Below are 12,512 nucleotides of genomic sequence, written 5' to 3'. Positions count from 1 at the left end.
TTTTCTTATTTTGAAATGTTTTGCAACATAATCTGTTAATGTATATCTCTTTCAGAAGCATTTAAACTGTAGTTTGAGCACTTGTGGAATATTTATGAGCTAATATAATCCATTAATGTGCATAGGGTGAGACTTTCACTTTGCAATGATTTTTGGGCTAGCTGTTCTAAAGTTAGAACAATTCAAGGAAGCTTATAACATTGTGGCTTGAATATCCAACTCCAAACATATAAATAAAATAAATAGCATATTGTCTTTATCTTCAAAGGCATTATATTGTACTTCTAGCAAGTGCACCAACAGAAAAGCAGCGACTAGAATGGTGAGTATAAGATAAGATTGACAGAAAAGAAATCATAAATTTCCAAATGACCTTTGAAATAAAACACAGACCAAAATAAAATGGACAAGTGATAGAAAGAATAACTCAATAAGCCTTTCAGTTTTGACTTTTTTTATTGTTTTTAGACATAAATTGCTAGAGCATTGGAATAAGGCCTCACTTTTTTTTTTGCTTTTTTTTTTTTTTTTAGTGAGTGGATGCCACCTAAGTGCCATTAATATCTTTTGTAGTTTTTTTACTTGCCACTGTGGTTTTTATGATTATTTGGTATTCACTTTATAACTAATCATTCCCAAAACTGCTTTGTTAATATCTTTTCCTTAAAGTTCCTGAGCAAAGATTGGTTGTCTTGGAAATTCAATTTCTTGGATTTCCCTATTCAAGTCAAGCTTCTATTTTTTTATTTATTTTTGAAGAGGGTAGACATCATTTCCTGATCTTTAAGGTAAAACACTAAAAAGTTACTAATGACTTTTTGATTTACTTGGAACAGTGAGTCCATTAAAAACTGCTTGTTTTGGTATTCGTAACTTTTAAAAGAGTACCTTAACTTCTACTTTCAGTATAGTTCTTCTCTTTCTGTACATTTTGCTTAACTTTTACTTTTGTTTAAAAATAAATAGACTTTTAGTAATACTAAGTGGCATTTGTTCAGGGTGGGCTTGGTGGAATCAAAAATCCGAATCCTGGTTGGAAGTTTGGAGAAGAATGAATTTATTACACTGGCTCATGTGAATCCTCAGTCATTTCCAGCACCCAAGGAAAATCCTGACAAGTAAGCATACTCTTTCCTTTAAAGTTTTCGGTAGGAGTAAGAATAAAATATTAATCTGATGTAATAAATTTAAAGACTAATTTTACATGGTACAGAGAACATTACTCTTGATCTCAAATCCACCAGTGTAGAAATTATGTTTGGATATTTTTCCTTTTTCAAAAATTAAAGTTACTTACTTTGAAGGTTGACCTTACAGAAAGTCGATTTTTCAGAAAATATTTCAGAAAACTGAAATAATCATAAAGCTTTAATTAAAAGTTAAAGTGAATACTTCATTTAAGTTTTTAAAGTATATTAACATGTGAAAGTTTTGTAAGTTAATTCTTTTGCTCTCCAAGTTGGAAAGCTTGACTAAATGCTTTTGTGTTTCAAGATAACCCTTTGTCCATACTGGTAACTAGAACTGGAATATAATGCTATAGTTTATTTTTTTTTAAGTGGTAGGTTTAAAAATGTGTTTTATGGTAATATTTCAATTAACCTGTTGCGTTTTCAAGGGTTATGCTATATGATTTATTGATGTACAATTAATTAAAAATTTAACCAGAAATTCTTCTATTTTTAAACTCTTGTTAAATATTTTTGTAGAGGACTATTTCAGTATCTTAAAGACATAGGTGTTATGTTTATTAAATTTATGCATCATTAAATGTTATCTAGAAAGACCTAGACATTGTAGAAAAATGGGGCTGGATCTAATCACATGAAAAGTCTAGATTAATTTCTTTTATTGAATTAAAGGGGAAAAATGTTGTACAAGCATAAGATAGTATAGACATGTATGATTAGACAGTTTATAAAAGTTGGATCCTAATGTTGTTTACTTGACATTTTGGAAAGAAGTAGTACTATCACATGGCTCCCAAAACATACTGTCTTGGGCTGCAGTAATAAAACCATAGTATTCAGGAACAAAAAGAATCTGATTATATACACTATTATACTTTGGGATGGTCTACAATTATTTCCTTTACTTCCTTACCTCCCATTCACTTCTCTACCTCTTGACCCCCACCTTACTACCTAATTGAAACTGCTTTTTTCTCCAAGGTTATCAGAAATCTCTTTTAAGTGTTAAATCCAGTGCCTTTTCTCAGTCCTCATTCTTCTTCACCTCTCTGCAACATTTTACACTGTTGACCACTCTGTCCTCCTGGATACTTTTTCCTCCCTAGGTTATTGTGACACTGCTCTCTTCTGGTTCTCCTGACTGATCCTTCTCGGTCTACTTGGTTGGGCCACCATCTATGTCCTGCCCTCTGTACATGGATGTACACTAGGGCTTTTTCCTAGATCCTCCTGTAAGTGGTCTCATCACTTCCCATGGATTCAACTAGCATCTCTCTGCAGATGACACCTAAATCTACATATCCAGCCCTCATCTCTCTCCTGAGCTCCAATTCTGCATCACCAACTGCCTGCTAGATATCTCCACCTGGATGTCTCGTAGGTATCTGAAACTGATCATGTCCAAAATGAACTCATTTATCTTTCCCCTTAAACTCCTTCCTTTTCTAAACTCTCCTTTTTCTATCATGAACACTATTCTTCTAATCACCAAGATTCACAACCTCAGTCATTTCCACTTTCTTTCCTTTTCCTTGCTCTCCATATTTAATCAGTTGTCAGGTCTTGGTGATTCTATATCTGTAACATCTTTTGCATCCTTTTCTCCAATCATCACTCTAGTTCAGGCCCTTATAACTATTTACCCAGACTTGTGATGGTCTTCTGATTGATTTTTCTGCTATCATGCTCTTCCCTCTCTAGTCCATCCTTGACATAACTGGATTCTTAACATCCTCCAGGATAAAACACAAATTCCTCACACATTTAAAGACCTTCACAATCTGGCTCCAGCCTACCTTTCCAGACTTATCAAATTAATTCTTTTACTTCACTCCAGTGAAATTGACCTTCTAGTTTTTCATATAGGACAGTTCTCCTCTCATATTTGAGTCTAGGGTGGCCCTTAGGCCTGAGATACTGTCCTTTCTCACCTTTACCCCATAGAGTCATAATTCACTACTGGTTGCACTTTCTTATTTGTCCTCTGGCACATACATTCCTTTTTCTACTTGTTACTTAGCTACTTCTCCTTTATGGGTTACTCATGCAGATATATTACCCAGTTCATTTCTTGGTGTTAGTTTTTTACGAATTCTCAGGTCATTTTCTCTTTTTTCTCAGGTTCAGTATTGATTCAGTGTTTTCTACCTTAACCCCTGCTTTTTATATTATATAACTTCAGTGTTCACATTGATGTTTGCTGAAACGCTCTGCCCTCTCAGTTGCTCAGTCTCTCCTTTTTTATTCTATCCTAGCCACAACAGGAATGGGGACACACCTTTCAGCAGCAACCACTCACAAATTTCTGTAATCAAAGATTTTCATTTTCTTTATCCAGCTATAATTTTTTCATTTCATCTATGCCTCATTCCTCTTAAACCCTTTTTTTTTGGTCCTAACCATGACTACCATTCCCTCCACCCTTAGGTAATATTCTAGGCCATCTTAATAATACTTCTTAAAAACCCTTTTTAAGTCTGACTTGTTTGTGAATCTGTTCAGCCCTTTTGAACTGTAAAGTGATTTTGTACTTTGAAATCCTTTGCTGCCTTGTCCCATTTCAGTTCATACTTTGCCAATCATGGATTATTCCTACCATCACCCTCCATTCCTATTCATGATTTGGTAATCTTTGCTAGAGAGAGTCATGCATTATTTCTCTCTGGGTACTTTACAAATTTATATTATCTAATATCAACTGGATATTAGATCAGCTGGAACCTTACTTCAACCAGGCAGTAGACACTAGCTTTGTGACCTGGACAAATGATTTAATTTATGTTTGTCTCAGTTTCCTCATTTGTACATTGGAGATAATAATAGCATTTATATCCCAAGATTATTGTGAAGATCAAATGAGATAGTATTAGTAAAGTGCTTAATTAACACAGTGCCTGGCACTTATTAAGTGCTATATAAATGTAAATTTTTGTTGTTTTTGCAATCTCAGTTCCTACAATGGCTATGCCAAACCTCTATTCTCCTCACGCTACCATGCTCTCCCTCCACTTTTATGACTGAGAACCTTACCTCATTTTGAGAAAGTAGAGGCCGTTTTGCTCTCAGTTCTCTTTTATTCCCTATTTAACATCTCAAGACCTTGAAATCATTCCTCATTCTCTGAACTCCGAACAACTGAAGAGTTGTCCCTTTTCCTTATCAGGGCCACTTGCTCTATATGTACCCTTGATCCCCTCCTCTCTGAAGTTTCTCCTCCTTCCTCTCATCTTCATTTTCTCGTTTTCAATCAGTGTCATCCTCAGTCTCTCTCATTTTCGGTGTCTTTTCAATTGTTTCTTTCCTTGTTACCTGCAAAACCTTTATTTAACTATACCATCCTTTCAAGCTATATCATCCTTTATCTCTTCTCCCTTTCACAGCCAAAATCCCAGAAAAGTTATCTCTCTGATTCATTGCCTCCATTTCTTATCTTCTTACTTCTCAATCACTTGCTTACAACTTTGTCACTCAACTGGAACTCCTCTCTCCAAAACTATTGCTGAGCTTTATTTATTTTTTTAAATTAACTTACTCATCAACAAACACATATTTCAGTATGCCAAGAATAGAAGAAAGTTGTGTATGAAGTTGTAAGTTTTTTTGTTATAAGTGTTTATGCATTTTAAATTTAACAAAATATTAACAAAGTTGTTCCATTTGTATCTTCTTCTGAATTACTTTTGTTTTCTTACATGTAGTTTTATTGATGTTCTTTTTTGTATTTTGATAAATACCCCTCCCTCTTGCTCTCTCTTCCCCTCATGGAAGATCTCCTCAGTAACAAGTACGTATAGTTAAGCAAAGTATTGTGGTTTAAATGTCTCATTTTGCATCTTTAGTTTTCAGACCTCTTTGACTAGAACAGGGCTTCTTAAACTTTTTCTACTTGTGACCCCTTCAGCACTTCTTAAACTGGACTTGTGACCCACAGTTTTAGAAGTATGAACTAGAGGTAGGAGACTTGCTTTATCACCAGTTCTTTTGAAGTCACGACTTAGCATTGCTTTGATAAAAGTTATAAAGTATTTCAGAGTTTTTATTCTTTACCATATTGTGATCTTGTACATTGTTCTCCTGATTCTGCTCATTTCACTTTGCATTAATTCATGTTTTCCAGCTTTCTATAAATCTGCCATTTCTTATGGCACAGTAACATTTCATTATATTTTTATACCACAATTGGTTCATACATTTTCCAACTGATGGGCACCTGCTTTGTTTCCAGGTCTTTGCTACCACAAAAAGTGATGCTGTAAAAATTTTTGTTCATATAGGTCCTTTTTCTGTTTTTGACTTCTTCAGGTTATGTGCGTAGCAGTGATGCTGCTGCATCAATGGTTATATATATAGTTTAGTGACTTTTTCCTAAAAATCTCTTAATTGACAAATCCAGTGGCCATTTCCTAATTCTTCTCCTTGATCTCTCTGCAGCTTTTGACATTGACCATTACCTTTTTCATTCCTGGGTTCATCCATGTCTTGCTCCCTAACTGGGATGTGCCCCTGAGGCTTTGTCCTGGGTCCTCTTCTCTTTCCACATACTATTTTAATGAACTCCTAGATTTATGTATCTAGCCCCAGTCTTTCTCCAGTTTCTCCAATTTCCTGTCACTAATTTTCTGTTGAACTTTTCAAACCTGGTGTCCAGTAGACATTTCAAACTCATCATATCCAAAATGTAACTCATCATCTTTTTTCCCAAAACCTACCTCTCTTTCAAACTTGTCTTCTTTTTTTAAGGATACTGCCATTATCTTAGTCACTCAGGTTTACATGAGTCCTCATTCTCCTTTTTCACAAACATCCATTCAATTTCCAAGTCATGATAGTCTCCACAATGTATCTTCTACCCATTTCCTTCTTTCCCCTCACACATCCCACCATCATCAGCCACCCATCAGTTCTCACTTAGACTATGTAGTAGCCTTTTTGGATTGGTCTCCCTCCCTAAACCCTTTCCCAGTTAAGTTCTGTCTTCCACTAAATGTCTTTCTATCCTCCACTAAATGACTTTCTATCCTTCGCTGAAATGACTTTCCTAAATTAGAGGCTTTATTTTGCACTTCAGTATCTTGTTGTGTTCTTCTCTGACTTACCCTCTCCTCTCTTCTCCTTGTTGTCTAGGATAAATTGTTAACTTCTCTGTTAATTTTAGTGACTTTCCTTTAAAACCTTACCCCACTTTACCTTTATGGCCCTGAAATATACATTACTATTGCTCACGTTCTTCCATCCAAACTGACGTTTCTATACATGCATAGCATTCTACCTTCCATTCCTAGATTATATTTTGTCCTCACTTTCACCTCATTATAGTCACTTGGTTTCCTTCAAAGCTTAGGTCAAACAGTACTTTCTAAATGAAGCCTTTCCTGAACTGTAGCTACTAGTGCTTTTCCTCCCAAATTATACACACTTTTATGAGTACCTTTTGTATCCCTCTGTTGAGTATAAGGTGCTTGAGAAAACAATGTTTCACTTTTTCTTAGAATCATCAGGACTATGATATAGTAGGTACTCAATAAATGCTTTACAGTGTTTGAGGCAGAAGTGACAGAACTGGTTATAGCACAAGACGGGGAGGGGAGAAAATGCTATTGACACCAAAGTTATAAACCTGGGTGGTTTTGCCCTCTACACAGAAAGTAAAGTTTGGAGAAGAGGCAGGTTGAGGGCAAGGGAGAACTTGTTTGGATTGAGGTGCCAACTGGACACCCAAATCTAGCTAGATGTCCAGCAAGTTGGAAACGCATAAATGGATTTCAGAAGACAGATTGTTGTGGTTTTTGTAGGATCCTGAGACCTTAGTTGCCTGATCTGTAAAAGGGAGTTGAACTAGATTTAGAAAAAGATTTTAGAGATAAAAGGATCATAGTATCATAGTGCCTAAACTTTAAAAGGGTCTTCAGAAGTCATCAACTATAAACCTCTCTTTTTGTAATAGAGGAAACTGAGGACCAGAAATCTTAAGTAACTTGTCTAAGTAAGGTAATAGAGCTGAGATTTTAGCCTAGGTCCAAACCTAGTGCTTATTCTAGACTAGAATTGAACCATAGAGATGTAGGATCATAGAGTCATATGACTACACTTTAAAACAACCTCAGAGGTTGTCCAGTAGTAGCTCAGGAAGGTTAAGTGATCTGCCTAAATTAGTAAGGGTAGAGCAAGGAATTGAACCCAAGTCTAAATCCACTGCTTATTCTGTCACCCCACTAGATGTTACCTTTCAGCTCTAAGTCTGTCTTTCACAAAGGCAGACAGGTAAGTTCTTTAATCAGATAGGCATTTGAGCTAGTTGCTTGGGAGTTCCTTTGATAGAGTTTGGTTTGATCTTCTTTGCTGAGAGTCAATCTTGCTTTTTTTTCCTTTTTATGTTTAGGATATTGCTTTATTTCTAGTACTTTCAAGTGTCATGGACTTGTTAATGTGTAAAGATACAGAAAATGTAGGTGAGATTGTGCTGAGACAACCAAAAATTTTTGTATTAACATCTTTTTGACTGAATTTATTTTGTTTTTATTGATGTCCTTTGCTTTTACATCACCTTCACTTCCAAATATATCCCTCCCAGCTCTTCCACCTGAAGAGCCTTCTCTTGTAACAAGGGTTGCATTTATTTTAGACAAGAATTCTGATTATTTGTATTTTGTGTAATTTAGGTTTTACTCTGTGGTCCAATCGTATGTCAATGAAAATTGTTAGAAAGGATTTAATATCCATATAATTTTTCAGGAAGGTTATTTTTTATTTTATTCTATATAACTTAATTTAGAAAAATTTTCAGTATCCACATTGATCAAGTTGAAATAGTTTTCAGAAATTTTATGATTACTTTGTATTGAAATATTTTGCAGGGAAGAATTTCGTACAATGTGGGTGATTGGATTAGTGTTTAAAAAAACAGAAAACTCTGAAAACCTCAGTGTTGACCTTACATATGACATTCAGTCTTTCACAGATACAGGTAAGTTCCATGATTTTTAAAAAATATTTGAAATTTAAGATATATGGCATGCATTCTCATTAAATTTAGAATAATCTTTGTGGTAGTGTTATTTGTAAAAGTGTCCCAGTTTGTTTTTGCAGTTTTGGAGGGTGTACGCATTTCTGAGAAGAATTAGGCCAGTAATGTATAAAGCAGTAGCCCTTTATCTTGGCACAGTATAGCTCACAGAATTTCAAGAAGGCTCAAGGTCTATGATGAGACATTGGAGGTAAAGAAATGAAGATGCAAAGGACGTGTAGTTGCTAGGGATTATAAACAAGTATGTAGAATAGGGAAATAAACTAAATTATGAATGTTTCCAGGAAAGGGGTCAAAATTGTTAGGCAGATAAAGGGAGGAAACATGTTGTCTATCCAGAGTGATAGATGGCCTCCTGCAAATGTTCTTAATGGTTTTGGGGGAGAGTAGAAAAACTAGTTTTCTGAACTGTAACAGAGACAGAAGAACTTGAATGATTAAGCACATGTCCTCAGGATGGTTTTTAAATGATTTCAGAGTATAGCTGTCACTATCTAATATGTAAGGAAATCTGGCTTACTGTTATTACCATCGGTGTCAATCAATATAATCTACTTTGCTGTAAGGGAAATTTTTTTTTTCTTTGATACTTTTTTTTTCTATATATAATTTATTTTTCAGTTCTCAACATTTACTTCCACAAGAATTTGAATTCAAAATTTTGTCCCCACTCCCTACCCCAAGACAGCATGCACTCAATCCTCTCCATCCTCTAGTCTGTCCTCCTTTCTATTTCCACTTCCCCACCCATTTCCTTCCCCGCTATTTTCCTTTGGGCAAAATAGATTTCTATACTCCATTGCCTATACATCTTACTTTCCAGTTGCATGCTAAAACAATTTTTAACACTCATTATCAAAGCTTTGAGTTCCATAATCTCTCCTTTCCTCCCTCCTCACCCACCCTCACTGAGAAAACAAGCAATTCAAGGTCATACATCTGTGACAATGCAAAACACTTCCATGATATTTATGTTGTGAAGGACTAACCACATTTCCCTCTGTCATATCCTGCCTTCCATTTATTCTATTCTTTCTCTTGAACTGTCCTCTCACAATAATGTTTGCTTGTGATTATCCTTTTCTCCAGTTTGCTACTCCTTCTATTGTCTTCCCTCTCCCATCCCCTTCCCCCTTGCCTTCACGCAGGATAAAGTAGATTTCCATATCCAATTGAGTGTGTGTTATTATGCCCTTCTTAAGTCAAATCCCATAAGAGTATAAGGCTCACTTATTTTCTTTCATCTTCTCCCCCTTCCCCTCCATTGTAAAAGCTTCTTCTTGCCTCTTGTATGTGAGATGATTTGCTACATTCTACTTCTCCCTTTTGCTTACTCCTAGTACATTTCATTCAATAGTCAATTTTATTTTTTAGGTATTCTCCCTTCATTTTCAGCTCACCCTCTACCCTCTGTCCATGGATATTTATATACATACACATATACACCCATGTACATGTATGAAGTTATATATGTTTTGCATGTATATATATATGCACATGCGTACATACCATACATATCTATATATGTGTGTTTGTATATACATACATATGTGTGTGTATCATATATACGTATATATTTTCCCTCTAACTACCCTAATACCAAAAAAAGGTCTCATGAGTTATTAATAACATCTTTCCATGTACGAATGTAAACAGTTCAACTTTAATGAGTTTCTTAAGGCTTCTTTTTCCTGTTTATCTTTTGATGTTTCTCTTGATTCTTGTATTTGAGAGTCAAATTTTGTATTCAGTTCCGCTCTTTTCAACAAGAATGCTTGGAAATTCCCTATTTCATTGAAATTCCATTTTTTTCCCCTGAAGTATTAAATCAGTTTTGCTGGGTGGGTGATTCGTGGTTTTAATCCTAGCTCCTTTGACCTCTGGAATATCATATTCCAAGCCCTCTGATCCCTTAGTGTAGAAGCTGTTAAATCTTGTGTTATCCTGATTGTGTTTCCACAATACTCGAACTGTTTCTTTCTGGCTGCTTGTAGTATTTTCTCCTTGACCTGGGAACTCTGGAATTTGGCTACAGTATTCCTAGGAGTTTTCCTTTTGAAATCTCTTTCAGGAGGTGATGGGTGAATTCTTTCCATTTCTATTTTACCCTTTGGTTGTAGAATATCAGGGCAGTTTTCCTTGATAATTTCATGAAAGATGATGTCTAGGCTCTTTTTTTGATCATGATTTTCAGGTACACCAGTCATTTTTAAATGATCTCTCCTGGATCTGTTTTCCAGGTCAGTTACTTTTCCAGTGAGATAGTTCACATTGTCTTCTGTTTTTTCATTCTTTTGGTTTTGTTTTGTAATTTCTTGATTTCTCATAAAGTCATTACCTTCCATAAGTTCCATTCTAATTTTGAAAGAACTATTTTCTTCAGTGAGCTTTTGAACCTCCTTTTCCATTTGGCCCATTCTGTTTTGTAAAGCATTCTTCTCATTAGCTTTTTGGACCTGTTTTGCCATTTGGGTTAGTCTATTTTTAAAGCTGTTGTTTTCTTCAGCATTTTTTTGAGTTTCCTTTTTAACAAGCTGTTGACTCGCTTTTCATGATTTTCTTGCATCACTCTCATTTCTCTTCCCAATTTTTCCTCCACCTGTCTTAACTTGATTTTCAAAATTCTTTTTGAACCCTTCCATGTCCTGAGACAATTGCATATTTTTTTTGGAGGCTTTGGATGCAGAATCCTTTACTTTACTGTCTTCCTCTGTTAGTATGCTTTGCTCTTCCTCATCTGAAAGGATGGAAGAAAATACCTGTTCACCAAGAAAGTAACCTTCTGTAGTCTTATTTTTTTCCCATCTTTGGGTATTTTTCCAGCCAGTTACTTGACTTTTGAGTCCTTTGTCAAGTGGAGGATATATTACCCTAGGCTTCAGAGGTTTTGTGCAGCTGTTCTCTGAGATATATTTCTAGGGATCTGTAAGTTCTCAGTTCTTCCAAGGTAACACAGTCAAGGGAGAGTAGTTTATTTCTCTCCTGGCCTAGGAGCAACCACAAGCTCTCTTTTCTGCCCTGGAACTGCCAGTAGGATTCCCTCTCCACATCAGCTGCTAGCTCTGCCACTCCAACATTCCTCCTCACCCCAGGACCACCATTCATGACTTAGACCCAGATCAGCTGCTTGGTTCCAACCAGGATCTTTAGTCTGAGGGTTCCAAAAGTGGAAATTGCTGCTTCAGTGGCTGCTGGAGTCAGACCAGCTCTCCTCTTATTCAAGTGATAGAGCTTTCTTACTGATCTTTGAAGCTGTCTTTGGTAATTTGTGGGTTGAGAAATCTGGGAATTGCAGCTGTTGCCCATGATTCTGTGCCCTGAAGCCTGCTCCAGTCCTGCCTATGTAGGTCCCATGGCCAAGGCCTGGTGTGATAAACTTTTCCTGTTGTCCTTCTAGGCTGTCTTGGGCTGGAAATCTGTTTTACCTGTGTCATTTTTGTGGCTTCTGCTGCTCTAGAATTTGTTGAGAGTCATTTTTTAACAGGTATTTTATGGGCTGTGGGGATAGAGCTAGAGTAGGTCTGTCCTTCTACTGCACCATCTTGGCTTGGCGGCCCCCCCCCCCAATTCATCAGGAAACTTATAAACATAGGACATACTGACCTTAAAATTTATTTCATCTGTATACAATCTAGTTGAACATTGTATTTGGATTGCTTGAAACTGGAAGTGATCTGAATAAGTATACTGAATTCTGCATAGCTTTGCATTCCTACCCTGTCTCCTACTCTGAGTTTTGGAATTGGAGGTTGCACCTAATTCACCAAACCTCCATAGGAGGTTTGATCTTTACAACAAGTATAGGTCAATTGTATTTTTATAGGAAAAAATTGAGGAGGAGTTTAAAAAAAAAATCAGATTGACTTATTGTGGTAAAAATGGCTTTTTCAGAAATAAAACTTATTGATAGCTTTGTTTTTATATTACGCATTTCCCAATGTAGCCTCTGCACATACACATGCAAAAGAGAGAGAGAGGGAGAGAGTGGGAACAGTAGGCTCTAGGGGTCAAAGGGTATGAACATTTCAGCCACTTTATTTGTATATAATGGTGAGTTGCTTTCTGTAATAGTTGGATCATTTCATAACTTCACTCAGTGCTTTAGTGTCTGTCTCATCTTTACACAACCCCTGCAGCATTGACTGTTTTCATCTTTTATCATTTTTGCCAATTTGGTGAGTGTGAGGTGAAAACCTTAGTTGTTTTGATGTGCATTTTTCTTATTAGGGACTCAGATTACTCTTTCATGTGAGTGTTTAAATAGTTTATACTTCCCTTTTTTGTTTTTATATTGTTTG

At 35.9% G+C, this 12,512-nt stretch overlaps 1 protein-coding gene across 8 annotated transcripts in view; it reads left to right on the top strand.

Moving 5' to 3' along the window:
• Window positions 1–12,512, top strand: part of PAPOLA (poly(A) polymerase alpha) — a 76,725-nt gene that overhangs the window by 47,982 nt on the left and 16,231 nt on the right. For all 8 annotated transcript variants that reach the window (XM_072630294.1, XM_072630292.1, XM_072630298.1 and 5 more), the window contains 3 exons: window positions 269–322; window positions 999–1,118; window positions 8,045–8,154. In XM_072630294.1, the coding sequence (XP_072486395.1) occupies window positions 269–322; window positions 999–1,118; window positions 8,045–8,154 (284 nt within the window). The remainder of the gene's footprint in view (window positions 1–268; window positions 323–998; window positions 1,119–8,044; window positions 8,155–12,512) is intronic.

This window comes from Notamacropus eugenii, chromosome 1 (assembly GCF_028372415.1).
Source record: "Notamacropus eugenii isolate mMacEug1 chromosome 1, mMacEug1.pri_v2, whole genome shotgun sequence".
NCBI classification, from domain to species: domain Eukaryota; kingdom Metazoa; phylum Chordata; class Mammalia; order Diprotodontia; family Macropodidae; genus Notamacropus; species Notamacropus eugenii.
The sequence above is the reverse complement of the archived record's forward strand: the minus strand, read 5'-3'. Positions and strand labels throughout refer to the sequence as shown.